The 18777-nt window shown below is 40.8% G+C and overlaps 1 protein-coding gene across 1 annotated transcript in view; it reads right to left on the bottom strand.

Annotated features, from left to right (window-relative positions):
* The window catches only part of FER1L6 (fer-1-like family member 6), a gene marked incomplete at its 5' end in the record, with an annotated part of 35228 nt that extends 17645 nt beyond the window's left edge, over nucleotides 1–17583 (bottom strand). The window contains 13 exons of the mRNA XM_010076330.1: nucleotides 180–350; nucleotides 2214–2341; nucleotides 3330–3455; nucleotides 4497–4628; nucleotides 5750–5865; nucleotides 6849–6888; nucleotides 7020–7142; nucleotides 8694–8878; nucleotides 9079–9262; nucleotides 10417–10578; nucleotides 12758–12868; nucleotides 16757–16906; nucleotides 17449–17583. Coding sequence (XP_010074632.1) covers nucleotides 180–350; nucleotides 2214–2341; nucleotides 3330–3455; nucleotides 4497–4628; nucleotides 5750–5865; nucleotides 6849–6888; nucleotides 7020–7142; nucleotides 8694–8878; nucleotides 9079–9262; nucleotides 10417–10578; nucleotides 12758–12868; nucleotides 16757–16906; nucleotides 17449–17583 — 1763 coding nt within the window. The remainder of the gene's footprint in view (nucleotides 1–179; nucleotides 351–2213; nucleotides 2342–3329; nucleotides 3456–4496; nucleotides 4629–5749; nucleotides 5866–6848; nucleotides 6889–7019; nucleotides 7143–8693; nucleotides 8879–9078; nucleotides 9263–10416; nucleotides 10579–12757; nucleotides 12869–16756; nucleotides 16907–17448) is intronic.
* Between the last annotated feature and the right edge of the window lie 1194 nt (nucleotides 17584–18777).

Below are 18777 nucleotides of genomic sequence, written 5' to 3'. Positions count from 1 at the left end.
TCCTGCTGAGGCTGGCAGCTACCCAAAGCCACTGCTAAGCTCTGTGGTGAAATTTCATTAAAATTACTCCTGTGACACTTCTGTGCTGGAGAAAACATAATATTCAGCCACATCTGGAATTTCTTTTCCAACTCATGATTCACTATGTGCTGCTCTCTGTTTTCTGAAGAGGTACTTACATTTCATATTGACTTTGCAACCCACAGGTAGCTCGATGCCTGCTGTAGAAACGATTTTCCAAATCAATCTTAGTTTCTCCAATTAGATCATCTGTTCCCACGAAGTCATGGTCGTAGATCAGGACTGTGAGCAAGGAATCCTTGGGGAATGTAGCTTGGATTTCAAATGATCTACAGCAAAAATTGAGAAGTATGTGAAGTCAAATAAGTTTTGAAGCCTAAAAGGCTAGGTTAATGAATAGTGTGCAAACAATGCATGGACAGTATCTCTTCTAATAAGCAGTGGGGTTTTTCTGGTAAGTGGTTTCTGTTTCAACTAAATATCTGAAGACACCAGAAGCACACACACAGCGCAAAAGTATTTCATTTCTCCTGCTTCCCTACCACCCCCTGTACAGTTCTGAGAGTTCCCACCTGCAGTAAACAGAGCAATGGAAAGGAGCTGGTCAGCTGCAATGGTTCATCCTGAATCCTACAGAGGTGCAAGCATGGAAGTCACAAGGCTAAAGAAGCTGTGGGTATGAGAGCTCTCACATGCCCTTCAGAACCCCCAAAAGGGACAAAAGGGACATTTGAGTCTTCTCTTTTTTCTTCCGAAAGGTCCAGCTTAATTACAGAATATATAAATCTTGGGACATCCAACAGAATGATCAGGCAAAAACTTTAAAACAAGTTTCAAAAAAGCAAAGATCCTTTTAATTCACTGCATTTTTCAGGATAGGAATCACTGTCATTGAGATGTTTAGGAAGCTGAAAATGTAAAAGTGATTTTGAAAGGTATTTGATAAATTAGTGGAAAATACAGCATCCTAATCAGCACAACACTATCTCCAGATTTCTCCAGAGCACAGGTAAAACTGAGTTTTATCTCCTGAAGGATGAGTTTTGTCCTTTTTCTCCAAGTGGCCAAAGTAAATTTTGTAAGTGACAGCAGAGCAGTTTTTGGAGGAGAGAGAGGTTTGGGAAGTCTCTGGGATTGCTGGAGGTTGGTGGTGCCATGCTGACCAGGGCTTCTAAGTTGGCGAGAAGTGGTTACCATGACTGATGCTACTGCTGTAAATGAATTGCTGGTCCAGTCACCCCACTGTTGCCACTGGCAGCAGCAGCAGCAAGGTCTATCCAAATGAACAGCTCATTCCTACCTTTGTCTAAAACAAACACAGCGGCAATTTCCCATTCCATCTATATGCATCTCTAATGGTTGTGCTTTAACGTTTATCATAACGATGGTTCAGTTGCAATCTCTACTAAGGAAGAGCTTCAATCACAGAAATGGACATGGGATGCTATGGAGGGACCATTCTATTCTTATCTTTTCTCCTTACACTTTTCTCTTGAAGCTTGCCTGTCTGCTTTTGCAGACAGGACCCTAGCATAGTGGGCTTTCAGTCCAATTTCGTACAGTTTCTCTGTTTTAATGTTCTTACAAAATAAGTCCATCCCCATTCAAAACACTTTCAACCTTCTTAAAACAGGGAAACTTGCTGGCAGAAAATCACAGCTATTAGTATTAACAGTCTAAATAAGTATAAATCCTTGATAATACAAAGTTGATGTTTACTGACAGCTTGCCCCTGGCTCCCCCATTCAGAAGACTGTGTGGTTTCAAAGAAGTAGGGTTTTTGTCCTAGTCCTAAAATTATGATCTTTATTTTACAATCCATTCAACCTGCAATAACAACAAAGATTGTGAAATCACAATTTACAGTGTTGATATTTATTTTGCTTTAAACTTAATGCTTGCATTAATTTGCACAGACAAAATCATTTGTTGCCTCATTTCCTCACATGCATCATTGTGCAAAACCTCTCACAGATTGCATTCTGTGATGTGTTTTGATTGGTATGAAAATGAAGTAATTTATAATCATACAGAGTGACACCAATTCTCAACATTTTAACCAGTAGAACTACAAAACATCCAAACAGGCAGAAATCAGCACACAACACACACTTTGCAATAGCAACAGCAATAGTGGTAGCAAGGGATAAAGCAGAAATCACCCCTAAATAAGAAAATAAGCCATCACTGACCTTCCAAATACTGGGTTTAGCTGCTTGGGGATGTAGTTTTCCCTGTCTTTAATTTCTGTGTTCCCCAGTCTCAGCACAATGTAGGGATCTGACTTGCCATCTGGATCAGCTGGGCTGAGGTTAAACGCCTGTTAGGAAGAAACACTGTGTCCTGAAGAAGCTTGCTTAAATGCAGCATCCTCACGACACAGGACTATGGGTTTCCTTCCCAGTACTGCATGTTCTGAAAATGCAAGGGCTTTGCTTGCCCCACGTAATATAAAATTTGGCATTTAGCTTTGCAAGCTACTGGGAAAAGATGATCTGGAGGAGAACAGATTTTGCAAAGTTGGAGCAGATATAAGTGCTGTACCACCACTAAGATGGAAAAAATAACCAGGAGAGGCAATGCTGAGGAAAAAGCTGGTTGCACAAGTCCACTTAGGTTTGTCCACATCCTTTAACAGTGCAAAGCAACTCCTCAGATTGTATTTATGAAGTGGCTTGGAAGTCTTTATATTCAGGAAATCAACCTCTTCATATTCTCTTCTGTTTTGTTTTCCACTGTCATTCTTCTGCTTTTAGATCACCTGCAGCTGACTTGTTTCTCTGAAATATGGGCCCCTTCTACCCTTTTCACTTCTCACATCACGTGCTCTCTTCATCTTGTCTGCTTGTTTCTATCTCTTTCTCCACCCTTTAACTTACTAACATCTACCACTCCGATTACATGCAACTCACAGTCCCCTAAAACTATGCTCCCATTTCTCCCTTACTGAGAAAGTTTTGTTTAAATGTGTGACATTTTTAAACAACTCTACTGATTAAAATTGGCTGTATTTGCATAATGCGTCTGGAACAGGTTGTCCACACTATGTTAGTAATGTCTCTAGCCCTTTCAGTTTTAACAAGTAAAGTGATTCTCCAGTCTTGTGATTTATCATGAGGAATATGTAACATTTTCTACTCTGAATACCCATTTCTACAATATTAAACACTGTCTGAAATATGACCAAAAAAATTCTGCCACGTGGATGAGGATTTTTAGAGGTTTCACTGCAAAGATACTGGAGGTAAACTGAGTTGAAAAGAAATCTCCAAGTTATTTCAAGGGTAAAAGAACATCTGTCTACTTACGGCCACAATATAAACCCTGATGAGGACTTTGACAGAGTGGTTTGGTGGTATCCCTTGCAGGATGCGGGGCTGCACTCCGTCCAGCAAGCTGCCATCCTCAGGACTTGGGTATATGCAGAAGGAGCCCTGCTAATACACTGTCTTTTATCTCCCTCGAAAACAGATCAGGTGCAATACAAAAACAAGCCTTTGAATGCAAACAAAACATCATTCATGCAGCCTGTGCTGCAGCACATACATACACACAGCAGATTTTGTGGTACCACTCAAAGGGAACACAGGCTTCAGTGCACTAAACATCATCTTTTAAAATGGCTTTGCCTTGTTACGTGCTACCATCATCGCATCTAGATGACTGCAAGAAGTACTTGCGTGCTCTTAGCTCTCTATTTTATTATTTAAAGAACTAACACCTGCAGGTGTTCTAAATCTAGTTTTCTTAGTATTACTATTCTAAAAATAATATTTCACCCTTAACTGGATATTTGCAAATTGATAATTCCACTGAGTTAGCTTCACAACAGCGTGACTGGAATCCAGCTTGTCCTGTATGCCACTATACAGCTCACATAAACCACTATTAACTCATACAGCTGAGTAGCTCGTACTGCCTGAAAGCAACTGGTAAGTCAGTTGAACAGAAATTTGCATTGCAAACTAATTAAGGTATCAATGAGTTTAATCAGTTCCTTTAAACTACAAAGTGCTTGAAATCCTACTAACATTATTCATGCTTTGAGTTACGTTTTCAGATTGCCTAATGATGCCCTGGATCAGGCTGTGCCGTTTTTTCCAACTTGAGCAGCTGTAAGGGCCTCCACTTAAATTACTGAAAATTACATATAAGGTGCTGTAACTGATAGTGCAGTAATGAAGTTGCATTAGCAGAATCTGGACTACATAATTTATCTCTTCTTCCCCTTCAGTGGTTTAAAACTTTTTTCTAATTTCTTGTTTCAAAACAACAGTGAACACCTGGTACTGGATGCTGCTTTCATCCATCAGATAATGGGAAAAGAAAAATATGACTCTAGATCCAATAGAAGAGATAATTCTATTTACAACAGACTGTCAATGTCTTTTTCTTTCATTTTTGGTATACCTGAAATATGCATGAAAACACAAAGTCTCTAAATTGTTACTCATTTAATCAACATTAAAGCTCACCTTAAATTTTCCTATTATTCTGTCTTCAGAGTCAGCATGAACTTCGTCATTAGATTTTCCTCTTAAGAGCTGGAAAGTTTTCACCCAGTCCTCAAAGTTGTTAAATTCACTCTCCAAGTCTCCTTCATATATCTTTGAAAATAGGAGAATGCGTATTTTTTATGGTGCAGTGAATATATTTATAGCAAAGTTTTTATTACAGGATGACTAGAAAGCAATTTTGACTCAAAATACAGATTTTAATAAAAACAGGGTTTTGCAAAAGTCCTTGAGGAAAAAAGTTAATTCCCTACTTAAAACAGGAGCAGTTTTGTCCTTAAGCAAAGTCCTTCCTGGGTGCTGGAATAGCATGTTAATGCAGCAGGTAGAAGTGTCTCTAGAAGTGCCAGAATGAATACCTTCAAGCACTGGTGTGGGTGTAAAACAGTGTGGATGGGCTGCTCTTTGCTCCTGTTTCCAATCTGCAATGTGCCTTTGATGTACTGAACCGTTCTGTGACGTTAACGTGTCAGAACATGAGAGCAAAGCAGACAGTAATAAAGTGCTGTGGGGACAGAGCTTTAAGACAGGTAAAAAGATCGAATCATTTTTAAAAGGACTTTTTTTCCCAACACTCTCCCCCTGTAATTCATGAAGTGTTATTCAGTGTGAAATAGAAGGGCCTAGACTAGTGCCATCTCTTAAGAAATGGAAACAGCAGTTTCAAATTCCCCTTTATTCAACTACAATCTAATCTAAGCAGTCCTAATCTTTTCAAACCTCCTTATCTCTCCAGTCATTTTGCATGACCCATATAGTTTTCTTTGAATTCCTTCTCTCGTTACCCAACCAAATCTAATGCAAGCTGAATATTACCTTCCCAGCAGGGAGGATGCACTAGCGAATGCTGCGATGCTTTCCATACTCTTTCAGCTTAATAGGCTGCACTATTTGCAACATGAAATTTGGAGTTTCCAAATTCGGTGTTTTACAGGAGAACAACAAAACTGAATTTTCACTTAAGTCTCTCTGGTTGTGTCTATACCAGCAAATTAAAAGTCTAAGGCCAAGCGGGCTACGTCCGCCCCATGAGACCCTGGTTTCCTCTGGGCCCCACGTGCCAGCTTGCATTATCATTATCATTTTGTGTGTTTTATTCATTTTAAAGTTTCTGAAATAAATGTAGGGGGGGTTTGCTAAACTCAACTGTTGATGTCAAGCTTTGGGGAGACAGTGAATAACAGCCTTACCTCTCAGCCTCACTTCACTCTTACCTGCAGTGTTGCAAGATTTGGAGTTTCTTCCTGTTTCTTTTTCAATGTCTTATCCTTCTTCTTTTTGTCTGGCTCCTCTTCTATGATCAATGCAATGTGGTCAGAAGTTTCCTTATCTGCAGAGATTTCATTACATTGTGTAGGTTTAAGTGAGTAAAACACATCAAATGCTTCAGATAAGGATGCAAAATAGATTTTAAAGTCCCCTTCACCCCTTCTCCAATCATTCTTCTACTGCCAAGCATAGGGTCCTCTCTTTTCCCACCAGTCCTCCCAGGCAGAGAGGTAGCATTTTGTCCTCTCTGTGGCTAACAGTCTTCATGATGAGCTTGGTGGACCAAGTGTGATGGTATCCTGTATCACTTCTTACCTGCCAGCCATCTCCCAGGACACTCTTCTCTTTCCTCTGACTCCTCCCAGGTGCAAACTAACAGATCTTAACAGCTTTCATGTAAAATTTAAGGTTTAACACTGGAAGCTACTGTTTTCTTTCCCAGTCTGCTCAAGCAGTCACATTTGTCAAAAAAAAAAAAAAAAAAAAAAAAATCTGGTGCTCTGTTTGATTATGGGAGGATCTGTTAAGACATGGACTATACATGTATTGAGATACATAAACATACACACACACAGAGCCTATTTCTGGCCAATTCTTTTAGGTTCTTGTGCAAAAAAATTTCCACTAGAACCTGAGCTAGACACAAAGCTTTTCAGCTATGGAAGTAACACCCATGACTACGGAGTCTCCTAGCAGAAGCTATTCCTACAACATTGATCCTGAGTTGGATTCAAAATTGAGAGAAGCTTCTTTTTTCTGAACCTGTTACAAATGCAACCTAAGATTAGGATAATCTCCACCTTCTATCACTTAGGACATTGACTTTGCAAATCTTTGTGCATGAGATTTGAATGACAGGAAACTCATGTTAACCCAACACTGCCTGTGAAGTTTTAACCTACCCACCATCAGATCAGCTGTAGAGAAAGAACCCAATACACCAGCAGTACCCCATTACCAGACGTTAATTGTTGATGGTAAAATAGTAGAGAAGCAAAGAATTAGTAGTACAAAATAATATAAAAATGTTAATAATTTACTTACTGTCTTCAGGTTTTCCCTCACTGGAAAAAATTCCTTTTGCCTTTCAAAAGAAAAAGATGATGGACAAAGTCCTCATTATGAATGCAATACCGAAAAGGAATCATTCAGCAGTAAATCTGCTTTTACGACATTGCTCATCCATGAAAGTTTTGGGCATGCTGGGTGGATTACCTTTTGCATTTTGAGCACAGAAGCATAGTATTTTGACCACCAGTCAATAACATTTTCAGATGATTCATCTGCAATCGTTCTTTTTCTCTTCTTTGTTGACCGTCGGATGGATTTTTTCGTATCCTACCAAAGCATGCAGAAAACACTGTTGAACTCTAGAACTGATTAAAACCAATCACCTGACTCATGGCATCAAGCATGAACAGATGTATATGAAGTTAATTTCAACCTCCAAGAGGCAAATAAAATGCAATATGAATCAGTGTCTCTGTCTTTTATTCCAAGACACTTCACCATGATCATCATGTTATTAAAGCTATCTCTATATTACCTGCTGATGATGCCAAAACTTTGAACATTTGAGACATTGACACATGAGTAGCCCATATAACAGGCAAATCTACACAGAGAAATAAGTAATGATGTTTTAAGGGATGTGAACATTCAGTTACAAATTGGTTTCCCTCATTTAATTCTGCAAGTATTTTAAGAACTCCCACTATTACTTTGTTGCCTTTTGGAAGAAGAAAGATTCCCAACAGTTGCTGCAGTTCAGCTGTTCTCTTCTTACGAAAAGCTAAAATCTCATCCTGAAGATCACCTGCTCATGGCAAATCTTACTAACTTCATTCTTGTCTAAAGACTGGCCCTTGTTAAGTGGAGTGTTTCATCCTACACCCTTACATACGGTTGTCAGCTTGGCTGGGGAGGCCGGAGCAAAGAGAGATAACTGGGAATGATAGATAGATCTATAAGTGGGAATGATAATTAATATAACACAGATGGTTAAATTACAGCATTCCCTTTAGGACTTTTTTCTTACTAGACTTTGCTGTCATACATTAAAATTGTTCTGCACCAGATGAAAGAGCCACACTGGTTTGTACATCTAGGGAACAAGACATCTCTTCAGTTTCTTTGACCCCCTAATTATGAAGGATGCTGGAAACATCTGTCCACTGAAACATCAAAGGCTAAAGAAGCATGTTTCATATAGCTGCAGAAACAGCTTCTGAAATGAAACTCAGTCCTGCATCCTCTTTTTTTACTGTTGCTAATAAAAGAGTGATTGTGGTGGGAGAAACTACAGAGAAAGGAGGAGCATGTGCATCTGAACAAAAAACAGTATGTACAATCTAGAGTGTATACTGTACTGTAAATGTCATGCTGACCAGAATTGCCTTGTATGCCTGTACTTTCCTATCCTCTTCTAGCCACACACTGACACCAGTTTTATACTTTGACTATAAGATCTTTTGGAAACAGACTTTCCACTCTATGTTTGTACAGCATCTAACACAAGGGGGCTTTCCTCCCTGCCTAAATGACATATACACTGAAACAGTCATTCACAATGAGAGTTTTGCAATTAAGTAGATCATTCAAGGCCAAGAAAAGCAGAAATCCTACTACTCCAGTAGTACTTGCCCATGAGATGACCTAGCACAAAAGGAAAGAAAGGAAATATCTATTAATGGAAGTGAAGAAATTATGTGGTGTTAGAGCCACATTGCTAACTAGTTCTCTCAAGGGCCAGCAAGATAGCGAGAGTGTTAACATCAGTACCCAGAGTCTCTAATCCTGAGATAAGTAAGAGATTGCCATTTTATAAGGAAGGGCTAAAGTCTACAAGACTGCAACAGAAATTTAGCTGGCAGCTTCAGCTATACCTACCTTCTGTTTTCTGTCTTTCCCTTGTTCAGAGGCAGAGTGCTCTGGTTCAGGGGTAGGAGGTGTTGCAAGATATGGGTCTGGCTCTACCACTGTACATTTACCCTGTTCCACCTCGGCGTAGATGTGATCAGGTAAAAATGGTTCTTCTTGGGGTAACTCAGCAGGCTGGGATGAATCAGGTGAAGCTGAAAGTGAAATTTTGCAAGTTAGGCAAGATTTTTGCCAGAAATGCTATCATCACACTTGGTGATCATCAAATTATCATATCATTAAGGGTTTGACCCTACACTCAACAAAATAAAGCGTATCTTTTAAGTATGTGCCTAGTGTTAAGCCTCTGAGTAGGTCCTTTGTCTTTTTATTTGGGTCAGGATTGGACATTTACCTTTCTCAATTTCTACAGCATCTAGTCTGTTTGGTGTATCTTGGAGACCCAATTGGGTCTTACATAGGAATTGCTTAAGGCAATTGATGGTGTGTGTTCCAACAAGAGTACTCCTCCCAAACGCTCTCCAGTCGACCACGCAGATGCTTAGTGGTGGATGCAAGAGTTCATCTTCAGGCAGCTCCTAGGGGAGGAGGTCAGACAGCTGCATGAGAATCACTAGAGAATATAGAACACGTATAGCATATTTGCCATGCACAGCAATGAGGCTTTTACTCTTCCCTCCCTTCTTCTAAGCTTTTAAGATACTCAAAATGTAAAATGCACACAGCATAGGCAATATAGTTCTGTCCATGGTTTTCCACAAAGTCTGGAGAAAGCCTTGTCCTTAAGAATACAGGGTGGACCACATGGACTGTGCAACTGAGTTGAGTCCCATGCTGTCATATACAAGCACCTCTTGTTAGAATAAACTGGGGGAATCAGAAATGTTCATAAGGAATGAACACTGTGTTGGAAGTGGTGAGTCTTAATGCCACTGCAGTTTTCTTCAAGGCTATTAACCCTATCTGCCTCAGTTTGCTCAGCTGAGATGTGGACATGGTGTGGTTACATTCCTTATAGGATGAATTACAAAAGGGAAAACAGCTTTTTGGACATGTGACATACAATGGAAGCTAAAAATACTGTATCAACCATACTTTAGTAACCAGGTTACTGTTTTGAGATCCTTTTGTCTTAAGAATAAACTTCTCTCTTGATGCTAGCAACCAGAGCAAATTGAACACATTATTTTTTTCTGATGCTGACCTTTGCCCATTGAAAGTACCAGCCCTTATAACTCAGCCAACAGGCGATAATTAAATTTCCAGTCCATAACTGCAGGTGTTACAATATGAAAAGGTCCAGAGCTCATGAGCCTGAAACAATCAATCCCCTTAATAGCCCAATAGCACATGAAGGAAAACAAAAAGAGTTGAAAGAAAATAAAGGAAACCGAGCACTGCCCTACAAAATGGGAAAGGAGGAGGAAAAACTACTAAAAATATCCCTGTTATCTGCCAACAAGTTCCAACCTAACAGTCAAAATCTGACTGCAACATATTTCCTTGCCTACTTGGGCCACAACATGAGGAACATCATCTTCTTTCATCATATAGTTGTAGCAGAAGTCTTTTAAAACATCTTCAAATCAGTAGCTTTTGCATAAGGACTGATGTCCCTTAGTATTAAATCAAGACACAGAGGAAGTTATTCGACAAGAAAGGAAGGAAATTAATAATTAATGCCTTGCCTAACCAGAGAATGGACAGGTAAGGAGCAGCATGCTGTACACACCACTTCAAACCAGTCTGCAAGGCCACTGAAATTGGGATTTTTCTTGTAGCTCCGGATGACAGATGATTTCACTCCTTTCCCTGCACATTCGATGAGAACCTGAGGGCGATCTACAGAAAGGAGCTGGACTTTCTTCAGCTCTCGAACACCCCAGAACAGGACCTGTGATGGGCAGAGAAAGAAACATCAGTAGCCTGCAGAGATCCCTCAGTCTGGGGGAAGCCACTGCTGGGATCCCATCACCTCACATCCCTTTAGGAATGCAGGAAAAAACCAAACAATTTAAATCTGATATCCAATAACCATCAGGATTATGGTGGAAGTTAAAATAATTAATAACATCCAACTGTTATCAAGAAGTTATTGTCAACAGCAAGCCATAATCATCACATTTGCAAATGTTGCCTTTTCAGCAGAGCAAGAGGACTATCCATCCGAACAGCAGGGGCTTGGTTTGTTTAAAGTGTCAAAACTGTTGAAGGAGCAAATAAATCCCATACGAGCAGAGGTGATTAATAGAGGTTTGCCAGCTGAGCTAGCCCTCAGGTCTGCAATGGATGGTGGAGGTCTCTCAGCAGCTTTCCTTCAAAGGACCATGCTCCTGGTCTGGAGGATGAGGAGGAGATGAGGTCTTTAAAATAAGGGTCTGCAGGAAAAATGGGACTTTTCACAGCATATGATGAAGGGTCCTGAAAGAGAGGGTTGGAGCAGCAAGGGATGGTTAGGTTACTCTGTTGGTGACAGAAGCCGTGAGTCTCATGAACCTGAAATGAAGTCTGGAACCAAAAGGGAGTGTGTGGGGCTTTGTGGACGACTTGAAGGCTGGCAGCATTGGGGATTTGTGTGAGCCAGGGAGCGGCAAGGAGCACTGGAGCAGAGTGAGGGTCAGTGAGATCTTGCTCCACTGACAGAGGTTCCTGGGTACAATCAGGGCACCCTCCCATAGTTACACTGGCTCCATGACCATTTCCACCAGTGTGGGGTATTAGTTTATAACAACCTGACAAAAACAATTGTGTTATCTTCATCCTGTGTTATTTCCTTGCTGGATACCCTCCAGAGAGGGTATATTTGGGAAACACGTATATTTCACTTTATATACATGCATTGTAGACCTGTTCTCATAGCAATTTAACTGTCTGGATCTGAATGCAATTTCTCCAATTTTAAGGTGCCCAAGGTATCGGACCGAGGAGCAGAGTTGTCCCTTGCTCCCTCCAGAACCAAGGGAGACAGAGTTGAACTTCCAAAGTACAGTTTAATCTGTTTAAGATCTGGAGCACTCTGGGAGGGTGGCTGTTCTGCTCATCCATCCAAACGAGAAGCATACAGTGAGGATACTTCTAAGCTGGGTGTCTTCTAGTTGGAATGAATGTCACAGCAGTGTAAAATAGAAAATGTACAGGGAGCACAAAGCAACCCTACTGCAGAGGCAGAAGGAAGGCCTTCACAGCACAATGGTTAGCAGAACACCTAAGTTTAAGGATTTAAGTTGTCACTTTAGCCTAAGCAGAGTAGTTCGTGGGCTTAATTACCTTGCAGGGTTGGGTGTAAAAAAACCTGCTGACAAAAACTCTTTCTGCGTACAGAGAACAAGAGTTTAACTAAATGATACAGCAGAGCTAACAACTATTCTCTCAATTAGCAGCTCAATTGCTTGATCTTTGAAGGCAAAGCTGGAGCTGCTTCTGGGCTTCTGAATGAGCATTTTTCTCTGGAAGGACCACCAAGTTACGCAAGCAGGGTCTGATGTGGCGCAGCAAAATGGGCAAATAAGTAGGTGGTGTGAAGGCTGCAGGACGAGTGACGGAGTGCTGAGACTTGGCAGCATCCAGGTGTTAGACTAACAAGAAAAGCCGCCCCATTTCCCTGCTTTCTAACATAAGGGGTCTTTGGGCCCAAATGGTGCAAGAGAGAAGGGGACAGCAGGTACAAACATTTGTACACAGGCAGGTGACATTGCTTGGCTGAACTCTGGGACACAGAAAAAGCCTGGGAGATGACTGATGTAGAACTTCACCTCCAGTGAGGTCAGCTGCAAGGGGAAGCTCTCCATCTCCTGCAGACACTTTCCTGGGCTGCCCACAGTGTAGGTCCATCAAACAGGTCTACCATGGGAGCAGTCCCATCCCGGTAGGCTGGGACTGACATGTAGCCTTTGCATTTCCAGCCTCAGAGAATCAATTTGGTCTGAGCTTACCACATTTATTTTGGTATTCATATGCTATTTTTGTGTGATTCCTATTGACCAGGGTTTAAAAATCATCATCCCTTGCTGTTACAGTTCAGTAAGAGAATAAAGAGCTGAGATTTGGAAACTGAAATGTTCTAAGTAACTCACCTCCACTCTGTACTTGCTTAAAACAGGTCGGATGTTGGCTGGGACTGGGTAAATTTGGCCAACATCTGGTGGATCCAGTGGGGGAAGTCTGTCTGGATCTGACTCAGGAATCTGAAAAATTAAGCAGTCATAAATCACGCTGTTTTTCTGAAGAATAAAACCAGTATAAGAAGTTATCTGTGAATGGTACATAGAATACATCAACTTAATGCAGTTTTGCAAGACACATTGCAGAGCAGACAGGTTGTGCTGTAAAAGGAGTGTGACCTGGATTGCTGTCTGACCTGCTGTGATGCTAAAACACTTGGCAGGAAGAGTATTCAATAGATAGGGTTTATGCACCTTTCTGAAGAAGAGTCTCCTTTGTCCTAGCAGGACATACTCTGCCCTAAAGGCACAAGCGTACTGAAGCATGGTATTTCTATTCATTGAAAATGGAAAGCATGGTAATTCTATTTCATGAAAATCTTGTGCAAAAATGCTTAGAAGATTTTCACAGGGAAATTCTAGATCTGATTTTAGTTAAAAAGGGCTGGTGAACAGACAGTGCACATCAGCTAAACTGCACATTTGCCAGACGGACATGATGCTCTTCAGCCACTATGGAACAGCGGTCCTGCACCACTACATGCTGTCAGAACTTGAGAACTTGCAAATTGCACCTCCAGCATTAGAGCTGGGTCTTCTCTGTACAACAATTAAAACCTTACTGCAGGCAGCACTTACATTATTTGTGTGTGATTGCACACAATCCTGCCCCACGTGCAGGAGCTTATCTGGGTGTACAGGACTGCCCTGTGCGGGGTGGGTGGGAGCAGAGTGCGCTCCACCACCATTCTGAGCCTCAACCTTCCCTTTGCCTCTCACCACACTCTAGGCTCTGCTGCCTGTTTGGTTCCCCTCCTGTGGGAAAACTCCCTGGCTTCACTTCCCAACCCCTTCCTAATTTTCAACAGTGTATTTATGACCTTATCAGTCCATGCAGGACAGATCTGGAGCCTGGCCCGATTTAACAAGTTTCTATATAAAACAATTGAAGGCAGCACCTGATGACCAGTCCAGAGGCTCAGGCTGTGGGAGCAGAGAACAGTAGGAACACGGGTTCCACAGGTGAGCTACCAACCTACAGGCAGAGCTCTCCTCGGCTTTCACATGACGTATGGTACCTAAAGCACACTATACCCATGGATTCTGGGGAAAAACAACACAACTTCTGGAGCTCTTCACTGGTCCTAAGCTAACCTGTCACTGCTGAAAGGTGAAGCAGCTGAGATACAGCTCTCAAAGGACATGTAAAGTTGAAGTTTTATGCTTCTTTTAGCTAGGCCATCTGTCTGTTATGTGCAGCTCTGCACAGGTGTGTGGGAGTTTAATTGGCACAAGGGAGAAAGGATGTGTTCCCCAGTACCTTGTAGGTGAAGGAGGAGATGGATGGAAAACATATCGTCTAGTGTAGCACCTGCAGCATATGCGAGTACTCACATAATCAACAGCAATAATTCAGACGCACATATTTACTGCCTCTTATCAGTAAAAATCCAAAGCAATTCATTTAATAGATTTTGTGGAAATTGAGGCCAGAGATCTAGGTCTGATTTTGTTGTTCCCCATTGTATCTGGTTTCTATCAGCCACCTCTGTGATGCTGTTTAAAAAGCCAAACAGACACACACAACATTGCAAACAATACCTAGCTTTAATTATATTCAGAGGTTCGCACTCTATGTTAACGGATGTTAAACACTCTAAAAATGTACCCCATAATAGATTAACTGGTACTTTAAATAAAACAAGAGACAAAGACCACCTGCACCAGATCACATACCAGATGTCATGTCCATGTACACTGTTTATATCTCAGGGTACCCACCTGCATTGAATTGTCTTACTTGGGTACTGACAACAGGTGATCAAGAAAATGATATTAATCTGTCTGATACAGTGACTTATGCATATGTAATTTCTAAACTGCATAATTTATCTTAACTTTTTTTAAAACTAGGACAGACAGAGCTATTTGTGTCTCTTCTCACAGTTGTGAGAAGGGATTAGCTCCCAAGGACACGGCTTAGGAGGGGAAGGCTGGTGAGATTTCACATTTGAGGACAGTACAGCCTCATAAAGAGTTTTATTAAACTGCGCTCCAGGACTGCAAAACCTAAGACTGATACCAAATGAAGATTCCCTGGATCTTCTCTTTTGTTCTTTTTAAATATTGCAGTTGACCTAACAATTCTCCAATATACTGCAAGGTCTCCAGTTTTCCAAGATCTAACCACTAGTGGAGTTGAGAGTGTTTCTGTATTACCCAGTGAAATTCTGTTAATTTCAGGGAGATTGGCTTGGTTTAACTCAGAAAGGATTTTGCTTCATGGCCACAGTGAAACTGCACAGAACAAGAGGTTGTAGAATGATCTAGCACTCAAATGGCAGTAGAGGAAAATACTGACAAGGTGTGTTTAAAAGGTGATTTTGCTCTTTTTTATTTAAAAAAAAAAAAAAAACCACCACAACAACAAAAAACCTCCAGTAAATCCTGAGCCCACTTTGAGCAAAATCAAGACTCCTAGTACTCACTAGTTTATATTTTTTTTAGTCTACTACTTTTATAATTTCCAGGATGCTTTGTTATAAGAATAATTTTATCTCTCCAGCAAGAGTCAACATCATAGCATTCATTTTGAGAAAGGAGCATTCACTTCTTACACAACACTTCTTCAGTTGAACCAAACAGTTTCTGCAAATCAGAGTTATCAAGCATGGTATGTCATGGGAAAGGTTATGGGCTCAGAATTAGGATAAATTAGTGATGAGAGATTTTTGTTTCCATGCTCACACAGAATCTCCTGATGTTGGAAGGAGCCACTGGTACATCAGCTCTGGGAGTGCTTCAAAGCCCGGCAGACATTTATATATATCTTTTCCTGAAAATTTATTTAACATCCATATTGCTGTTATCTGTCATGTGAGATGCTCTAGAGTGTTGTCACTGGGAATAATATAGAGGGTGAAAATAACAACTGCAGGGCATTTCCTTACAGTTCTTGTCAAGTCTCTAGTGAAGTGTTAGGGGAGTAGTTGGATATATCCCAGAAAATTTGCTGCTTCCCTTGTCCTGAAAGATGGTAAAACAAAACACAATGCTCTCTTTGTTCACCAAAAAGTGAATTTCTATCAAAACAGAAAAATTATGGCTAAAGGTATTAGACTCTATCCCTAGGTACTCACCATAATGAGGATATGTTCCCCATAGTGTAATATTTCAGGCTTTCATCAAGAACATAATTAGCCCATCATGCTTAAAAGCCTGCTTTGTCTGGGAGCATCTGTAGAATGTGGCATGGAATTCCACATTTTTCACATTTCAGATTTCAGAATGAACTGCTGTAGATTTTCAACAGAGAGAAGTTTCCTCTAACTGGTGGCTCTGCAAATTCCACTGGAATTCGCTGAAGTCCCAGGCACGATACACCCCACTCATGCATCCACCGGGCTAGCCCCCGATCTGTGCTGAATTTGCTTTTTGTCTCACAGTTGAAAATGACTGTAACATTTCTTTTGATATGTTAGGGGTATCTGAAAACTCAGTCTCTGTAATCTAATCCTTGTTATTCACTGATCCCTTTTCCTAAGAGTGAAAACAGTATTGAGAGCTTCGAGGTCACTAAAATCAGGGCTAGTCTAAAGACCAGGTCATTGCAATGGCAGAGGGATTTTCACAGTTGTTTCTCAGGCCAGAGCCTAATTTAGGGCAGGCAAGTGACAGGCAAATGAGGCTCAAAGCACACAAGGGGCTGGCAGGGGGGTGTGCAAGGACGGTGGCCCTTGGCAGGGTGAAGGGAGCAACAGACATTGCATGGGGACTATAAGACCCAACAGCAGAATGATCCTGCTCCAGTTGCAATTCCCACTAATTCAAGAGCGTGATGGGTCTTGATGCCACAACTGCTTTTGTGGGCCCAGGGTGTAAAAGTGTAATGGTCCAGAAAGTCTATTTTACCTCTATAAGCTCAAATGTAGCAAGAAGGTCTCCTCCTGAGAGATTTCCACAATGCACTGGATGGTAAGAAAGTTTAGGTGGTTCATAGTTTTGATCAGCAAGTCTCACCACAGGGGCAGCCACTGTAGACCCAATGTATTCTGCCTTACCCTAAATAAAGGAGAATACAGGTATCAAATGCATTTGAATTTCACAGCTGTCATAGGAGCCAAGATGATGAAAAACAAAACCTTATTCTGAAGAAAAGAGTAAGGTAAAAAGCAAGGCAGCTATGAAAATGGAAGAGCTGGGCACATATTACTGCTTGAGAGCATCCAAAGTTTCTGAGCTCTATATTCAGCCAGTGAAACTGTCGGAGTTGGCGTGGTCAGGGATAAATCTGTGTCTCCCCAGAATCAGATACAATATTTACAGTTCTGTGCAAGGGAGGCAGGAGCAAGATGCTTCTGATTGCTCTAAGCCAGTCTTTGGGAGAAAAATTTGCTTGGGAAATAACAAGGCCACAGCTTTGCAAGGACATGAAGTCAGTCTCAGGGCTGTTTTCACATGTTAAACTGCAAACCACTGTAACACTGAGCTGCGTTCAGCAAGGTCGTGTACATAATGCCCATTCAGTGACACGCCTTTGCTTTCACACTGGCAGTAAGATGTGAGAGACCAGATTTTTTTACTAAGAAGAATTTCAAGCTTACCACTGCATCGTCATCGTACAGCTCGATGACAATCTCGGGTGGGAACTGAGCGATCTCCTCTCTGTCGCCATGAAGCACAATGTTGTTGAAAAGCAACATCTGATTCCAAGTGGGGGATAACGTCTGAGAAATGATCTAATGAAAGAGAGGAAATGTTTAATGAGCTATGAACTGTTTTTCAGCAGGATGTGCTGATCAGCTGGTGACGTCCTTTCCCACAGCCTGCACAATTCCTTGCCTGAGACACCGCATTTTTCAGCAGACAGAAGAATAAGATTCTTTCACCTTGAAGCGCGTATCTCTGGTTTCTCCATTTCCCTGTTTGCCTCACAGATCCCTCATGGCATAGCAATACATGACCACCAGTTTGTGTAGGCAAAACTCAGTATCAAATTTAAGATGAAAACTTGATTTCAGAAAGCAGGTACATGCCCAATACCATACATGACCACCAGTTTGTGTAGGCAAAATTCAGTATTAAATTTAAGAGGAAAACTGTTGATTTCAGAAAGCAGGTGCATGCCCGATACAATCAAAATAATGTCTTTGCCCTAAACTGAGGCCAGTTTTTACTTCTTCAGGGTACTTTCAATTTTGTTTTTACTTCAGTGTAATGACACATAACACTTTGTAAAAAAAAAGAAGAAGAAGAACATATTTTAGTGCATCACTCATAATAAATAAATAATTTAGTTTGTTGTAATTTGGCTTATGTGGATGCTTATGGCATTTCATCACAAATATTTTAGTGCATCACTCATAATAAATAATTTAATTTGTTGTAATCTGGCTTATGTGGATGCTTACGGCATTTCATCACAGACAATGTTTTAAATGTCTTGTTAGGAAGTATATTTAACAAAGATATCATTTAAAGAGGAAAAACATGCCAACTACAAAATGACTCATAACCTGCTATTTTTCTTTCAAATGGAAATAAGGCTCTTGACTACAGTTTATTGTGGTTTCATGATAGTCTTCTAAAAACATGCAAGTTATTGGCTGCAATATTTTATTCAGGCAGTGAATAAACTGCACCTATAAAATGTTATTTTTCCTGGGCCAGATTCTACTTTCCTGAATCTGGTGCATCTAAACACTAACTTTATTGGCTTCATTCACCAACTGTTATTAGAAGTTACAATCACGTTACAGGAAAAAATGAATTTGTATCCTTGAGGCAAAAGCAGCACCATCATCTGTGGCTTAGAGCAGAGAAAGTTTTCTGCTTCCTGCTCCCTTAGGCACATGTTACAGAACTTGCTTCCTAAGAAAAGAAGGTGCCAGAGGAATTTTAGAATTAATTAAATTTTAAAAGTCTTGTGGGGA

The sequence above is a fragment of the Pterocles gutturalis genome, unplaced genomic scaffold, assembly GCF_000699245.1.
Source record: "Pterocles gutturalis isolate BGI_N339 unplaced genomic scaffold, ASM69924v1 scaffold23018, whole genome shotgun sequence".
Lineage (NCBI taxonomy): Eukaryota > Metazoa > Chordata > Aves > Pterocliformes > Pteroclidae > Pterocles > Pterocles gutturalis.
This window is presented reverse-complemented; position numbering and strand designations above follow the sequence as displayed.